Here is an 18,080-nt window from a genome sequence, read left to right on the forward strand (position 1 = left end):
TAAACACTGGCCATTATAATGCTGGGTGCCCAATGAACCCAATGGATTAAACACAGAAAATAGGCGCTGAAGTAGGCCATTTGGCCCTTCGAGCCAGCACTGCCATTCAAAATAATCATGGCTGACCATGCAAAATCAGTACCATGTTCCTTTTTCCTCCATATACCTTGATTCCGTTAGCCCTAAGAGCTATATCTAACTCTCTCTTGAAAACATCCAGTGAATTGGCCTCCACTGCCTTCTGTGTCAGAGAATTCCACAGATTCACAACCCTCTGGGTGAAAACGTTTTTCCTTATCTCAGTCCTAAATAGCCTATCCGTTATTTTTAAACTGTGATTTCTTATTTTTAGTTAGTTAAGTGTTTTGTTTGGAGGTCTAGACTTTTTTTATGTGGGGGGTTGGGGGAGGGAAACTACCTTTCAGGGTCCCTACCTGGTCGGAGAGGCAGCTTTTCTCGGGCTGCAGCTTCGACCCGTCCTCGCGGCCTACCAGCGGGCCTGGAGCGGCGTTTCCTGTCGGGGACCGCCCACAACCTCGGCTTCGGCAGCGGCACAGTGCTGGAGCGCTATCGCGGAGCGGGTGATGCCTTGCCCGGGTTGCCGCGCTGGAGCTCCGGTGAGCTGAAGAACCGCCGGGATAAACATCGCGGAGCTGCGGGACTGTGGAGCGGCCAGCTGCGGGCGGTGGCGCTGATCTTTACACCGGGAGCCTGGGATCTCTAGATGAGATCGCCAGTTGTGGAGTCCTGGACATCGGGCCGCCCGTAGCTGCAACTGCGGAGGGGTTGGGGAGGCCCTGAACACGGAGAACAGTGGAGGAAGAGACTGACTTTGGTGCCTTCCCACACAATGGGGAACTTTGATTCTGCTGTGTGGGGATGTTTTATGTTAAATTCTATAGTGTATTGTGTCCTTTATTTTTATTTTTATTGTATGGCTGTATGGGAATTTCATTTCACTGTGCCATCTGGCTCATGTGACAATTAAATCTATCTTGAATCTTGAATCCAACCGGCGCGGCCTTGTTGGCTTCAGAAGCCGCGGCCTCCAGTACGGAAGCGGCCATTCCAGGGTTCCCAAGCCGCTGGGAGGACTCTCCCAACGCCGGAGCAACATCACCCGGCGAGAACGGCCTGGAACATCGGGCCTCCGTAGAGGCAACTTTGGAGGCCTCAATAGGCCCGACTATGGGTGAACTGGGGTTGGGGACTGGACTTTGTGCCTTTCCTCATAATGGGAACCACTGTGGGGGGATGTTCTTTGTGTTTAAGACTCTTTTGGTGTTATGTCTGTATTCTTTTTTTTTGTGTGCTGCAAAATGGCAAAAAGCATTTCACTTCACTACACCTGGGTGTATGTGAATGTGACTAATAAAATACCTTTGATACCTTTGATCCCTGGTTCTGGAAGCATTATTGATAAGCATTTGGCATTGAAATAATTTGTACACCTGGAATATATTCTTGCAGTGAGATCAGTTGGTCAGTTGCTAAGCTGCTGATTGAGGCATGCAGAACATTCTTCTGGTGAAACACTTTACACTCCAGGCAATAATTAAGAAGTAAATTTAAAAAAAACAGCAATATCAAACACTTGCCCTTTGTGGTAGAATTTTGTCAGCCATCTTCCGTCTCTTCACACTGCAGGTAAAGAAAGGACATTGTTAGATGGCAATTCAAATTGAAGATTAACTGCATGCTCTTTAAACATCAACAGAACATATCTACACATGTAGGTTATAAATGACTCTGAGGCCTTTCAAAATCTATTAGCACAAACGTTTGTGTGCACATAAATAATGAATTTAGCTTAGCTGTTCGTGCTTACTATTATGATCAGTTGTGATCCCCCCCCCTTTCCCCCATTTAGCTCAGGCCCTCACGTTCTGGCAACATAAATCCAGCTTGACAACACCTTTCCTATAACACGGTGCCCAAAACTGAACATGATGCTCGAAATGTGGGCTCACCTGTGTAATTTGCACCCAACCCCCATCCACCTTTAAGTCCCTCAAAAATTCTGAAAGTTGTCTGAAACAACAGTTTTAATGATAATTTCAATTTTCCTAGGCAGTTGTGGAGAGTTTTGTTGAAAATTGACTGGGAAGGGGAGAAGACCATGAGCAATTTTGAAACCCAGAGGGTCAGAATACAATGATGTACGTTCATGCAGGCTCAATTTCATGAAATGTGAAAACTGAGACAAACATTGCTATTCACTACAATTTATAAAATATAATGCAGGCAATTTAATTTAGTTTAGAGATACAGAATGGAAACAGGCCTTTTGGCCCACATTAACCACCGATCATCTGTTCACACAAGTTTAGTTTAGTTTAGAGATACAGCTTGGAAACAGGCCCTTCGGCCCACCGGGTCTGCACTGACCAGCGATCCGCGTACACTAGCTATCTACACACTAGGAACACTTTACAATTTCTACCAAAGCCAATTAACCTAGAAACATGCAGGAAGGAACTGCAGATGCTGGTTTACACTAAAGATAGATATAAATGCTGGTTTAACTCCTTCCTCGACCTGAAACATCTATTCCTTCTCTTCAAGATGCTGCCTATACCGCTGAGTTACTCCAGCATTTTGTGTCTAACCTGCACATCTTTGGAGTTCTGTGTTGTCCAATCTTTTGCATTCACTCCTTACACACTAAGGGCAATTTTACAGAGGACAATTAAACCTGGATGTCTTTGGGATGTGGGAACACTCGGCGGAAACCAATTTGGTCACAGGTAGAACGTGCAGACTCCACACAGACATCACCAGAGGTCAGGATCGCACGCCAGAGGTCTGGCGTGACGGTGATTCTAAAGGTGATTGTTAATTGCTAGTTACTCTGACATAACTGGAATATTAACCTGGTGATATCTATGTGGAGTCAGCACAGTTTAGGACACTATCTTTGCTGAAAAACGCCACGTTTAATTCATCTCCGTCTAAATATCGCCTTCAAACCTGTAGGGTTGGCTCACCAAGGGCAAAGGTACAGGGAGCATCATTGCCAGATATGCTGCTGCTCAATGTAATAATTGCAGAGATTGGCAGAATCCCGAGATTGGGAAGGGGAGGGAGGAAAGAGGGGCGAGGAGAAAACATGGTGCCAACAACAGTTCTAGTAGTCCTAGTCCTTTAGATTATTAAACTGCCAGAGCTTTGTGTGGCTTTGTAACAACAAGGGAAAAAAGCCAGTGCACATATGGTGAGTATCCTAATTATGGTTCTGGAAAGATTGTTTCTTCTTTCTTCCTGTGGCCACTAATTAACAAATAAAGGATGTATCATCACTGCTGACAACTCACTGTTAGCACGCATTGTACCTTTAGTTTACTTTAGAGATACCAGCAATGGTCGGCCCACCGAGTCCGCGCCGACCAGCAATCATCACACACTTACACTATCCTGCACACACTAGGGACAGCTTACAATTATACTGAAGCCAATTAACCCACAAACCTGTATGTCTTTCACGTGTGGGAGGAAACCGAAGATCCCGGAGAAAACCCACGTGGTCATGGGGAGAACGTCAAACTCCGTACAGGCAGCACCCGTAGTCATTGAACCCGGGTCTCAGGCACTGCAAGGTGTAACTGTACTGCTGCACCATCATACCAGTATCAGCACAACTCCATTACCAATGCCAAGGCATGGGTCATTAAGCCCAAGGTCATATGTGTGCAGCGGGCAGAGATAAACTCGGCAAATGGAGCAGCTCAAGCAAATTTCCCACCTGCAAATTCTCACACACACACACACACAAGCACATACGTGCACACAAAATGAAATCAGTGCAACCTGCTCTTAGATTAACTTGGGCAAATGAGACATGGAGTTCCTTGTTTTGACCACATTATTATTAACTTTGTCTCCTCCATGTGCAGGCATTGACGCTACCCGTGGGCAGAGTCTCCAGGGTTTCGATCGATCTCCCATTTGACCATGTATAGATACTTGATAAGCGAATGCAAGTCTTGACATTATATATCACAGCAGGCTGCACAGCACCGGTGGGCTTGGTGCCACACATGTATATCTTGCAAGGATTGCTGGCCTCCAGTCAGGAACACACACCATTGCCAGCACTCTCCTCCCTCACTTGGAGATGCTGAGGCCAATTGTAGCAGCCAATTCGGAGATCAGAGGGAGCTTAGGCAGAGACGTGGCAACGAAGCTCAAACCTTCCTGGAATGTGTGATTCATCCCAGGCACTAGGAAACTTGGCTGCCGTCTCTGCAGGGACTGAATGAGCGTTTAGTGGCTCGGTACGCGGGGACGCGCAGAACTTACCGTCTCGCTCGGTTCTGCATCATCTGAGGGGGCTGCTGCTGAGTGAGCATGCGCTTGCGAAACGGGTCCATCATCGGTTGTGGAATACCTGGTCTCATGGCCGAGCTCCCCATGAAGGACGGCCCAGCGGGCATGCCCATCTGCATCCCCGGCATTCCCATCCGAGATCCCGGCACCATTCCCGGGCGCTGGGGATAAGAAGAGGAATAAGAAAAAATGTAGAGCGTTGGAAAAAATAACATGCACACATTCCAGTTGATAACCTGCTTATCGATGTGCCAGGTAAAAGTGAAAGCGTAAGGTCTTTCTGTCCACAGCCTTCCCATTATGTCAGGTAATCACACCGCTGTCAGATCCCATCATTAACAAAGCCAAGAAATAGCGGCCTATTGGACACAGCCCACACCATCACACAAACCAACCTCCCTTCCATTGACTCCATCTACACTTCACACTACCTCGGCAAGGTCAGCAGCATAATCAATAGACATAACCAGTCTCACCCTGGACATTGCCTCTTCTTCCCTCTCCCACTTTTTCTCACAGAAAGTTGTGAGTGTGGAATTCTCTGCCTCAGAGGGCAGTGGAGGCCGGTTCTCTTGTCAAGAGAGAGCTGGATATTCTCTCTAGTTCTCCCATCTGGCTCAGAGGGCAGTCTCTCTTGAGCTATACAGGCAGAGAGGCTTCTTTCAACCTTTAAGGGTTGGGCTCAACCAAGGGCAAAGTGGTACAGGGAGCCATCATTGCCCAGATTGCTGCTTGCTCCATGTAATTATTGCAGAGATGGGCAGAAGCCCCGAGATTGGGAAAAGGGAGCGCGGAGGAAAGAGTGGCTGAGGAGACACAATGGGTGCCAACAACAGTTATAAGTTACAGTTTCCTAGGTCCCTCTTTTAGATATAGTCTAACCCGAAAGTCTGCCAGAAGCTTATAGTTGATCGGGCTGTACTCTTGTACTTGTCGCACACAATCAGGGTCCAAAAACCCACGTGCACCAACATCATGGGTGAAACGAGGAATTATGTAAATCCGTAATTATGGTTTTTCTGGAAAGAGGTTTTTTCTTCCTCATTCTTTCTTTGCCTGATGGGGGGGCAGAGGAGGTAGAGTTTACCAGCAGTGGGTACGTCGGGCCCACCGACCTCCGCGCCGGACCAGAAACTCAGCACAACACTTCCACTATCCTGCACACCTAGGGGACAGCTTAAACAATTATACTGAAGCCAATTAACCCCAAAACGTTAAGTCTTTTCACCGCATGTGGGAGTTGAACCCGAACGTGATCCCGGTCTAAAACCCACTCGGTTTCCCGGTGGGCACTACAAGCGTCAAAGAGGCTGCAACACTTTTGGCAAGCCCCGAGGTTCCTCAGAAATGCACTGGCAAGGTGTAAAACGTTAACGCTGGCCTGGCAAACCGATCCAACGCCGGACCAGCATCTCCAGCACACAACTACCACTATCATGCCAAGGCATCGGGTCCATTAAGCCCAAGGTCATATGCATTGTTGTGCCCCAGAGCCCCATACTGCACCACAAAAATGAAATCAGTGTCAACCTGCCTTAGATGTAACTTGGGCTGAAGACATGCTACCTTGTTTTGGACCACATTAATTTTAACTTTGTCCTCCTCCAGGTGCAAGGCATTGACTCTACCCGTGGGCAGAGTCTCCAGTGTTTTTCAAACCTTCCTGCATTCAGCATAGTGGAGTCAGCCTAGTTGTTATGGAGAGAGGCCAGCAGATTCAGCAACCTCAGAGGGCAGTGAGGCCCGTTTGTGTCTCGCTGGATACTTTTTTTTTCAAATGGAAACACGGCTCTCTACTCACTGGAGAGTCCTGGTAGAATAAAGAAGGAAGGCTGGCCCACCTCGGAGATCAGAGGGGCTTAGTCAGAGACGGGTCAACGAATCTCAAACCTCCTGAATGTGTGATTCATCCCACGGCCCTCGAACTTGCTGCCGCTCTGCCTGGACTGAATGAGCGTAGAGTGGTCTCGGTAGCGGGGACGCGCAGACCTTGACCGTCTCCGCTCGGGCTTCTGCATCACTGAGGGGGCGCTGCTGATGAGCATAGCGGCTTGCGAACGGGCCATCATCTGTTTGTGTAATACCTTGGTCTCATGGCCGAGCTCCCCCATGACCGGCCCAGCGGGCATGCCATCTTGCATCCCCGGCATTCCCATCCGAGATCCCGGCCCCATTTCCCGGGTCGCGGGGATAAAAAGAAGAATAGAAAAAATGTGAGGTTGGCAAAATCACATTGCCGAATTACAATTTAAAGCCATAACTGACCCTTTTGTGCCACATCCTAGAGGAGGAGCGGCCTATTGGACACACCCCACACTCACACAAACCAACCCGCCTTCCATACTCATTAGCTTTGGCAAGACCCATTCAGAAGCGAGGCACAGTTGTTATTAGGCAACTGGACCATCTGACCAACAGCTAGAAAGTAGTCATGACCTACCATCTACCTCATTGAAGACCTTCAAACTATTTTAACTGCACTTTATCTTGCACTAAAGATGATCCCCATTATCCTGCATCTGTACACTGTGGACAGCTTGATTGTAATCATGCATAGCCTTTTCACTGACTGGATAGCACGCAGCAAAAACACGTTTCACTGCACCTTGGTACAGGAGAGAATAATAAACTAAACTAACTAATCCATGAGAGTACAAATGGGTAGTCTTCAATAAGGGTATACATTGAATATTTTATGAAGGTCCTTTTTTACATTCTCTAGGTTTTAGTTCAAAGCCACCCACTATCACAGGTCCACATTACAGAAATTGTGAGTTATGTTTAACACCAGGTCTCTTGTGCCTTGAAAATGAAGACCTGGAACATCTTTATGCTTACGTCAGCATTGGACGGATCTTCTAGATCTCACACAGATCCTGTTAATCTGAGTCTCCCTCAGTCCCAGTACTTCTCCAATGCGGTATCCAACCACAATCTCCAGTTCCGGTCGTGGAGCCAACATCTTGAGTCACTGGGTTGGTGTTCACACGCTGCGAGGCAGACAGTAAAATCCTGTTCTCACTATCCAAGATTTTTTCCATGGTGATTTGATGCTTGTACAAAATGGAGGGAGGGAGGAAGCCATTAGACCCACATTAGGCCAGCTCTCATCTTCCCATTTCCATCCCTGCAGACGATTCTCTCTCACGGCCATCGTGGCATTTCCTCGTGATTCACCTACTAACGATCCACACTGGGGGTAATTCGCTGCCACAATGAACTTAGCATCCAGGTTTCTGGGATGAATGAATTAATGAAACTTTATTGTCACTCGTACCTAGCTGGGTAGTGAAATGCTTTGTTTTACATACAGCCTCGTCAGTATACAAGCGTCGCCAGGTGTTGACGCAGACAAGGATGTCTGAATAAACCAGGTTTGTGGGATGTGGCCACAGGGGGAAAAGACACCAACTACACACAGATGAGCCATCAATAATGTATGTAAGCACTGCTGAAGGCATCTATCTCCCCACCACTCTCACAATTCAAATGGAGCGTCTCAACCCTCTTGACTTTTCATGGAGTTTTGCATCTACAATTCAACTGATATACAACCTGATCCATCCTCCTCACTTCACATAGAACAGTACAGCAAAAAAACATGCCCTTCGTCCCACAATTTCGGTGCCGAACATGATGCCAAAATAAATTAATCTCATCTGCCTTCACATGATCCATGGCCCTCCATTCCCTTCACATCCATGTGCCGATAAAAAAAGCCCCTTAAATGGAAGTTGCTCAATGGCACCATAATTTTGCTATAATGTATTCAACATGTTCTTAATAATAGGCCCTACATCTCTATTCAGTCATTTATTTTCTGACTCATGAATTCTGAGCTGCTGGCTCTTCAGAAATATAGGCATGTAGGAACAAAAAAAAAAAAAAAAAATCAGGAAATTAAAAGGACCACTTAGCCTTATTTCAGCAGCTAAGTCAATAATAGGGGACAGAATAGCAAAGTGCTTTGAATAATACAAGTTGTGGGAATAATCCGTATCAATTTCAAAACCGTAAAGAATTCATTTAAAAAAAGACGAATTAAGTAGAATGCATGATTTTCAAAGGACAAATAATATAAGACCAATGCCAAAAAACAGCATATAGAATCTTAGTAACGCACACATACACAGCGAGAAGTGGTGCACAGGAACTCTGTGTCCTATAATTCAGTTCTAAGTCCTGACTCTATAATCTACCTCCATCCTAAATCATTTAGCCCTTTAATTCATCTCTCCTGTCATCTCCTCTCCCTATAATTCACTTGTCCTATCACTCTTGTATTTCTGCTTTTATGAACGATACAACATGGAAACAGGCATTTCAGCCCACGCCGAACATTGATCACCCATTCACACCAGTTCTACGTTATCCCACTTTCTCATGCATACCCTACACCCTGGGGGCTAATATACAGAGACCAGTTAACCCACAAATCTGCCCGTCTTTGGGATGTGGGTGGAAACCAGAGCACCTGGAGGAAATCCAAACAATAACTAGAGAGCGGGCCTGCACTACCTTACTGGAGGCCCTCGGAATATCATTAATTGGACTTTACTTTACACTAAACGGTATTCCCTTTATCCTGTACCTGTACAATGCGGATGGCTTGATTGTAATGATGTATAGTCTTTCTGCTAACTGGATAGCACGCAACCACATACCACACCTGGAGTATTGTGTGCAGTTTTGGTCCCCTAATTTGAGGAAGGCCATTCTTGCCATTGAGGGAGTGCAGCCTAGGTTTACAAGGTTAATTCCCGGGATGGCGGGACTGTCATATGCTGAAAGAATGGAGCGGCTGGGCTTGTATACTTTGGAGTTTAGAAGGATGAGAAGGGATCTTATTGAAACATATAAGATTATTAAGAGTTTGGACACGCTAGAGGCAGGAAACATGTTCCTGATGTTGGGGGAGTCCAGATCCAGTGGCTACAGTTTATGAATAAGCAGTAAGCCATTTACAACAGAAATGAGGAAACACTTTTTCTCACAGAGAGTTTTGAGTCTGGGGAATTCTCTGCTGCAGAGGGCGGTGTAAGCCGGTTCTCTGGATACTTTCAAGAGAGAGCTAGATAGGGCTCTTAAAGACAGCGGAGTCAGGGGATATGGGGAGAAGGCAGGATCGGGGTACTGATTGTGGATGATCAGCCATGATCACATTGAATGGTGGTGTTGGCTCGAAGGGCCGAATGGCCTACTCCTGCACCTATTATCTATTGTAACAAAAAGCTTTTCACTGCATCTCGGTACACATGACAATAAAATTAACTAAATAGAGAGGAGGCATGGAGCGATGATACAGCCTTGTTTGGGATTTAGCCCAGTACATCACATGCACATCAGATTCAGGTTCAGATTCAGATTCAATTTTAATTGTCATTGTCAGTGTACAGTACAGAGACAACGAAATGCATTTAGCATCTCCCTGGAAGAGCGACATAGCAAACGATTTGAATAAATAATAATAAGTGTCCGGGGGGGGGTGGTGATTGGCAGTCACCAAGGTACGTTGTTGAGTATAGTGACAGCTGCCGGAAAGAAGCTGTTCCTCACTTCCCATCGTTGAGAGCATCAAATTGAGTCGCCATCTCGGGAAGGCAGCATCTATCATCAAAGATTCCCGCCTTCTCGTTTCAAAACGTTTCAAAAGCCTGAATTCACACACCATCAGGTTCAGGAACACCTTATTTCTTCCAACCATCAAGTTACTGACCTGATCTGCACAACCTGTTGTGGAGGACTCTGGCAATTACTTTGTCTGCAGGGGAGAAAAGGGAGATCCCTGTTACCTCTCCAGGATTAGGCACCGTTCCCATCGATGTTCACGAGTAGATCCTGTGGTCCTCTGGTACATCCTCCTCTTCCAAGATATAGACAATGAAACAATAGTTTTGTGACTGAAGCACTTATCTGCTGAGTTTTAGAAGTTTTGCAGGGAAACCACCTGCTCTGGAGGTTTTGTTTTGCTTCTTAATTGAGATATTGTCTTTCTGACCTCTTGCTGGTCAAAGTGGCAGCAAAGGGCCTGATTCCACTGTGTATCTCTAAACTAAACTAACAAGTGCCTGAAGACTGGTCATGTTATAACCAACACGTTATTCTGTCATAGGGATTAAAAGGCCTCACGGTACATGCCCAGTCCATGCAATAGCACCCATTGGATTATATCATTGTCCTGGAGAGGGACCGCAAAGTTGTTCACATCAGCCATGCCATGATGGGTACCGCTCATTACCCAAACTAGACACAAAGAGCTGGAGTAACTCAGCGGGACAGGCAGCATCTCTGGAGAGAAGGAATGGGCGACGTTTCGGATCGATGCCCTTCTTCACACCATTCCTTCTCCCCAGAGATGTTGCCTGTCCCACTGAGTTACTCCAGCGTTTTGTGCCTAAACTACTGTTATCCCCATCAACCTGACCCCAAAATAGTAACAGAAATGTTACAAGGTCAATTTTCTCACAAAGATTGCTCTTCCCCCTCAGCGTGTCAAAGCCCAGATAACAAGAGCTGCAATATCCATCATGATCAGCTAGCAATGTAATACACCAAGATCGACTACTCTGAAGAGTTCTTTGGCTTCTCTACTGAGAGACACCAGCACTAGCAGTGAGCAAGGGATATCATGCCTCTCATTGGTGATTGGAGTCTATACTGTAAATGTGCAATATCTTCATTAGATTAAATAAACTGCATTTTTCTATGTTAATGCTGGTTTGATGAGAATGACCGAAAGTTCGAGAAGTAAATTCAATGCAAATGCAAGATGCTCGTGGATTGGAAGGTCGACCATTACTTGAGGGCAAGGTAACAGCTCCACAGGAACCTGAAAACAGAATCCAGGTCTAAAGATCAGATGGTGGCCAGAAAGAAGCCCAGCAAATCAAAAACACTCTTCACAATGTCAAGGGCATCCATGGGCCAAGCTGCACTATAGAAATGTGTAGATAGTGTACAACTCTGGTCATTTCCGTCTTGTTTTCTGTGCTAAATATTAATGATTTCTAAACTATGCTTTAAACTCCTGCAGATGTTCCTGGCTTTGTAGATTCGGTTCCAGATGTCCTGGCTTATTTCACTTTGGTTAGTGGTATCATCCGTGTATGTAAATGTTTTTAGAACATTTGAAATTGAGAACATTATCCTCCATCTATACTGTTGATGGTGAGGTCATTTTACCAATTATGGTATCCGTTTCATTGCCATTAATTATAGATCACATTTGTCGATTGGATGTATGGAGTAAGGTTGCTTTGTCTCGTATACCATGTTTGGTATGTGGTGGAGTGCAGGCTCATTTGTAAAGCTAAGAAGGTCTTCAGGGAATGAGACTCCAAAAAAAAGTCTAAACCCAAAACGTCACCCATTCCTTCTCTCCAGAGATGCTGCCTGTCCTGCTGAGTTACTCCAGCATTTTGTGTCTATCTACAGTAAAAAGCTTGTCCAGTTCAGACTGCCTCCCTCTATCGGGTAGATGCACAGTCGGTGAATCGAGGACCAGAGGTTTAAGGTGAAGGGGAAAAGATTTAATAGGAATCTGAGGGTTAACATTTTCACACAAAGGGTGGTGGATCTATGGAACAAGCTGCCAGAGGAAGTAGTTGAGACAGGGACTATCCCAACATTTAAGAAGCAGTTAGACAGGCACATGGATGCGGCAGGTTTGGAAGGATATGGTCCAAATGCTGGCAGGTGGGACTAGTGTAGCTGGGACATGTTGGCCAGTGTGGGCAAGTTGGGCCGAAGGGCCTGTTTCCACACTGTATAACTCTATGCCCATCAGTCACACACTACACCTCCCTGTTCTATCTCCTCCCCCCACCCACCCACTGATTCCCTCCCCACATCTTCCCTTCCTTATCGAGTTGCATTTATCACCCTCCAGCCCTTGTCTCTATCTCCACCCTCCCCGCCTCCATCTGCTGCATTTTTTTAATTTTCCTCTTTGACATCTGTCCTAGAATTTATCAGGATGCAACACAGCTTGATACAGCCAATACTCTGCCAAGAAACTGCAGAGAGTTGTGGACACAACCCAATCCATCACGCAAACCATTCTCAACTCCATCGCTTCATTTACAGCACAGGCTCCTCTTGGGAAAACAATCAAATTAATCTAGAACTACTTAACCCTAATTATTTCCCTTTCTCATGCCCGTCAGGGAGAAAGGGGAATAATGAAGGCAAAGCCTTGAAAACACGTACCGCCAGATTCAACAACAGCTACTTCCTCTGTGTTATCAGACTCTTCAAAGGTGCTCTCATATCCCAAGGCTATATTCCTGATCTCCCAATCTACCCGGTTACAGCCCAGAGTCTGTGCAATCTCTCCCTGTACCTAATACCCCATAACCCAGGCTGCATTCTAGGATACCTTCTCTGCACCCTTTTCAGACTCCACAATCATCCAGTAATGGGGCGACCAGATCAGCATGCAATTCTTCGACAGGAAAACTCCATACGCTTGTTGAATGGATTCTGTTATCTGCACTTTCTTTTTAGCTGAAACATATTATCCTTTCTGTGTAGGAAGGAACTGCAGATGCTGGTTTAAACCAAAGATAGATAAAAAAAATGCTGGAGTAACTCAGCGGGACGGGCAGCATCTCTGGGGAGAAGGAATGGGTGACGTTTGGGGTCGAGACCCTTCTTCACTGATGCAGTCTGAAGAAGGGTCTCGACCCGAAACATCACCCATTCCTTGTCTCCAGAGATGCTGCCTGTCCTGCTGAGTCACTCCAGCTTTTTGTGTCTATATTATCCTTTCCCTTCTGGTGCCTCCTGTGTGCTTGTGTATAGCTTGATCAAACTCATCAATGGTATGATTTGCCTGAATAGCCCGTAAAAAACAATGCTTTTCACTGCACACACGACAATGATAAACCAATACCAATATGCACATCCACTGTCTTCTGACTCCCCCACCCAACTCCATCTGCCCATCATCTCCCTCCTCACCTGGTTTTTTCTCACTTGCCAGCACTGCCTCACCCCTCTTTCCCAGCTTATTCTGGTCATCTCCCCTTGATACTCTCAGTCCTGATGCAGAATCTCAACCCAAAAAATGTTGACTGTCCCTCTGCCTCTACATCCTCACCACCACCACCACCACCCACCAACCTACCAACCAACTTCCAGCATCTACAATCCATGGTGTCTGTCTCCCTCCAGCATCTAGTCTCTTGTGTCTCCTGCTTCCAACACCTAGTCCCTTGTCCCTCCCTCCAACCACATTGAATGTCGTCTCTCATGTCTCCCTCCTCTAGCATCTCGTGTCTCTTCCTCCCCCCACCCCAATGTGGTCTATTGTGCAACCCCACTCCCCGTATTCCCACATCTCGTCTCTTGTGACACCCCATTTCCAACCAATGCTCACTTGAGACACCTCACTTCCAACATCTACAGCCTCATGTGTCCCCCCCCGCCCGCCGGCTCTACTTTGTGCTCTCCGACGCTGTAATACGAAGCATGTGATGGTGCTCATGTGCTTCCCCTCGGTCAGTCAGGCACCATGTACTGGGGAGGGGTTTGCGTGGAGCTGTTGTGGCCGCGGCGGGCGGGGTCTCTGTGTGTGTGTGTCCCGGGACAGTAATGGGACCGCTCCGGGCTGGGAGTGGGCTTGTTGCGGGCGGGGTGAGTGTGTGCGGGTCCCGTGACAGTGGTGGTGCTCTGGGCTGTTGCGAGGTCTGTGTGTGTGTGTGTGTGGGGTGGGGGTTCCAGGACAGCGGTGCCGCTCTAGGCTGGGAGCGGGGCCGCGGATCGCAGCTCCTGTCAACAAACCCTTTCAGCAGCAACGCGGAAGTAAAGGCAAAGGCGGAAAAGAAACGCGCACATTGCAAACTGCAGCGGGGGTGGCTTGAAGGCCAAGCTCCTGACTTCTCTGCCCGGGGTCCGTCCACAACCCTCCACACTCGCCATCGATCCCCGGCCACACAAAACACTACCCCAAAATTAAAAAAAAAAACAAGTTTAAGAGCTCTTCCTATTGTCTTACACGTGCCCAGAGCAAATAAACCCTCCCCAAAAAAACACCAAAAAGCAATTAAATGCAAGCTCAAACGTGATGCAAAATTAATTTTGCAATAACTAAAAGCAGATTATGAAATTACAGCAATGATATATCAATTAATTGCATATTTTGACCATTCTGTGTTTTTGGTTAGGTATGATACTGTGAGGGAGGGGGGCAGTTTTAAATCGATTTCATGCAATAAAAACAAACGAGATGAAAGGAACCGTAGAGAGAGAGAGAGGGAGAGAGAAGTTGGAAAGTTGCTGAAGTTGCGGTCGATACTCACGGGGGGGTAAGCGCCGCCGGGCCCCACAGCGCGGAAGACTGGAGACTGCTGCTGCAGATTCATGGGCACTCTGCCCCCTTGTCCTGCCGCCGGATTCATGGGGTTCATCCCCAGCGCTACATTCATCGGGCTCCCCGGGTTCATGGGGTATCCGCCGCCTCCTCTTGTCGCCATCTTTTTGCAAAGTACATGTACACAAAAAAAAACAAAAGCCAATCGCACTCAAGATCTACCAAAAGTCCCTCAGCTTTCAGCTGTCATTTGGTGCAAATAACTTTAAAAACAAAAAGCCCTCCGGGGCTCAGAATGTGTTTTGCTGCTCCAGGGTCCAGTGTTACAAGGAGGGAAGGGAAAAAAAAGCCTGCGAATCAGCATTTAGTAACAGGCACAAAGGTGGCAATGTTTAGTGTCATCACTACCCATGAAGCTGCTGCAGAGCAGTAAGCCCCAGTTCTGCTGGCACTGACACATTTTCTCAGCCCAACAAAACGTCTAGAGATAAAGATCAGAGTGTTTTTGCCAGCCTCCCTTGTTTGCGAAGTGCTCCGCCTCCCCCGCCCACTCTCTTGTTGCTCTGGGGCAGATGGGTGGGGATTGCACAAAGGCAGGTTAACAGGCGAACTCTCAGCCTGTGCGCCCTCTGCCTCCAGCCAGGAGTAAGCACCAAGCCGGTCAGCAGATGTCAACGCTGAGCTGATCCCTCAGCACTAACCCCCCCATCAAGTTGCATCAGGTAAAGGCGCTTCGCAGCTGTCAGATCAAGCACGCTGCACTTGTAAACCAGTAAGCACAACAATATATCTATTTCACAGTCATACACTACAGGCACAGGCCTTTTGATCGAACTCGTAAAAGACACTTAGAAGCATAGAAAATAGTAGGTGGTCATTCGGCCCTTCGAGCCAGCACCACCATTCAATATGATCATGGTTGATCATCCAAAATCAGTACCCCATTCCTGCTTTTTCCCCATATCCCTTGATTCTGTTAGCCCAAGGAGCTAAATCTAATTCTCTCTTGAAAAGAGTACTTGACTAGGAAACGTTCAGTGAGTATTATTTTTGTACTGTTATTGTCTACTTGATGATGGAGTTCGCACTGTGGTTGGCTACGCAGTCATGGGCATACTTTTATATGTATAGGGGGGTTGCACGTAAGGTCACTGGGTCATAGGGCTTGACGCACGGAGCCGCTCAATCCATCTGGAGGACATCCGTAACTTCCGGTATATGTTATTAATGCTAGAAACGCGTACTTTCCTACCTGTTAAAAACCGCCAAAATGCTGAATTTTTGCGCTGAAAAATATTGTGGAAGTTGTGAGAGACATGTACCCAACTTTAGAATTCCAAAAGTGAAGAGAAATGAAGGTAAAGTTCAAGTTCAAGTGAGTTTATTGTCATGTGTCCCTGTATAAGACAATTAAATTCTTGCTTTGCTTAAGCACACAGAAAATAGTAGGCATTTACTACAAAACAGATAAATATGTCCATATACTATGATATAAATATATACACACATGAATAAATAAACTGATAAAGGGCAAACAGCAGAAAGTGGTTATTAATAATGAGAGTTTTGTCCGAGCCAGGTTTAATAGCCTGATGGCTGTGGGGAAGTAGATATTCCTGAACCTGGTTGTTACAGTCTTCAGGCTCCTGTACCTTCTACCTGAAGGTAGCAGGGAGATGAGTGTGTGGCCAGGATGGTGTGGGTCTTTGATGATACTGCCAGTCTTTTTGAGGCAGCGAATGCGATAAATCCCCTCGATGGAAGGAAGGTCAGCCGATGATGGACTGGGCAGTGTTTACTACTTTTTGTAGTCTTTTCCTCTCCAGGGCGCTCAAATTGCCGAACCAAGCCACGATGCAACCGGTCAGCATGCTCTCTACTGTGCACCTGTAGGAGTTAGAGAGAGTCTTCCTTGACAAACCGACTCTCCGTAATCTTCTCAGGAAGTAGAGGCGCTGATGAGCCTTTTTGATAATTGCGTTAGTGTTCTCGTACCAGGAAAGATCTTCAGAGATGTGCACGCCCAGGAATTTGAAGTTCTTGACCCGTTTAACCATCGACCCATTGATATAAATGGGGCTGTGGGTCCCCCTCCTACTCCTTCCAAAGTTCACAATCAGTTCCTTGGTTTTGCTGGTGTTGAGGGCCAGGTTATTGCGCTGGCACCATACGGACAGTTGCTCGATCTCTCTTCTGTACTCTGACTCATCCCCATCAGTGATACGTCCCACAACAGTGGTGTCGTCAGCGAACTTGATGATGGAGTTCACACTGTGGTTGGCTACGCAGTCATGGGTATAGAGTGAGTACAGCAGGGGGCTGAGCAAGCAGCCTTGAGGTGCTCCCGTGCTGATTGTTATCGAGGCTGACACATTTCCACCAATACGAACAGACTGTGGTCTGTGAATGAGGAAGTCGAGGATCCAGTTGCAGAGGGATGCGCAGAGACCCAGTTCTGCGAGTTTGGTAACCAGTTTGGAGGGGATGATTGTGTTGAATGCCGAGCTGTAATCGATGAATAACAGCCTGCCATATGAGTTTTTGTTGTCCAAGTGGTCCAGTGCAGAGTGGAGGGCCAGCGTGATCGCATCCACCGTTGATCTGTTGTGGCGGTAAGCGAACTGCAGTGGGTCCAGGTTTTTGTCGAGGTAGGAGTTGATTTGCTACATCATCAGCCTCTCAAAGCACTTCATCACCACCGGCGTTAGTGCCACTGGTTGATAGTCATTGAGGCACGTCACCTTACTCTTCTTGGGCACTGGTATAATTGATGCAGGTGGGGACCTCAGACCTCAGAAGTGAGAGATTGAAAATGTCCGTAAAAACTCCCGCCAGTTGGTCCGCACAGGTTTTTAGAACACGACCGGGTATACCATTAGGACCAGGTGCTTTTCGGGGGTTCACCCCTCTGAAGGATTTCCTGACGTCAGCCTCTGTGACTGAGACTGAAATGCCATCACAGCGAATGGGGGATCGGGAAGGCACATCAGTATTCTCCCTGTCAAAGCGTGCGTAAAACGCATTGATCTCGTCAGGGAGTGATGTTTCACCGACATTCGAGCTGCCTCCTGGTTTCGCCTTGTAGGAGAGAAGCAGAACTAAAGAGAAACAGAACTAAAGGGACTACAACAGCTAAAGTGCTTGGCGAACATTCGCCGTGCAGATATCGGAATTGGAAATACTGGGAATTATCGCGTTTGCTCACTGCATTTCATCAACAGTAAGCTATTATTCGTGGTTTTTCTTGATTCCTTTGGTATCTTTGGTATCTAAAAAGTCTCAGATAAATCTAGCTGTAAATTTTGCTTCGGAGGCATTTTCTTTTTGTATGTAAAAACCCACTTGAGAACCATGGGCGATTTTAAAATTTTACTGCCAGATTTATCACTTCTGAAACTTTTTAGATGTCAAAGGAATCAAGAAAAAACACAAATAATGCCTT

The 18,080-nt window shown here is 46.7% G+C and overlaps 1 protein-coding gene across 1 annotated transcript in view; it reads right to left on the minus strand.

The window, feature by feature from the left end:
• LOC129710355 (SWI/SNF-related matrix-associated actin-dependent regulator of chromatin subfamily D member 2-like) overlaps positions 1–15,227 on the minus strand; it is a 44,212-nt gene extending 28,985 nt beyond the window's left edge. Inside the window, exons 1-3 of the mRNA XM_055657295.1 lie at positions 14,630–15,227; positions 4,300–4,486; positions 1,599–1,641 (exon numbers count right to left, since the gene is read on the minus strand). Coding sequence (XP_055513270.1) covers positions 1,599–1,641; positions 4,300–4,486; positions 14,630–14,801 — 402 coding nt within the window. The 5' untranslated portion in view covers positions 14,802–15,227. The remainder of the gene's footprint in view (positions 1–1,598; positions 1,642–4,299; positions 4,487–14,629) is intronic.
• Between the last annotated feature and the right edge of the window lie 2,853 nt (positions 15,228–18,080).

This window comes from Leucoraja erinacea, chromosome 27, assembly GCF_028641065.1.
Source record: "Leucoraja erinacea ecotype New England chromosome 27, Leri_hhj_1, whole genome shotgun sequence".
NCBI lineage: Eukaryota > Metazoa > Chordata > Chondrichthyes > Rajiformes > Rajidae > Leucoraja > Leucoraja erinaceus.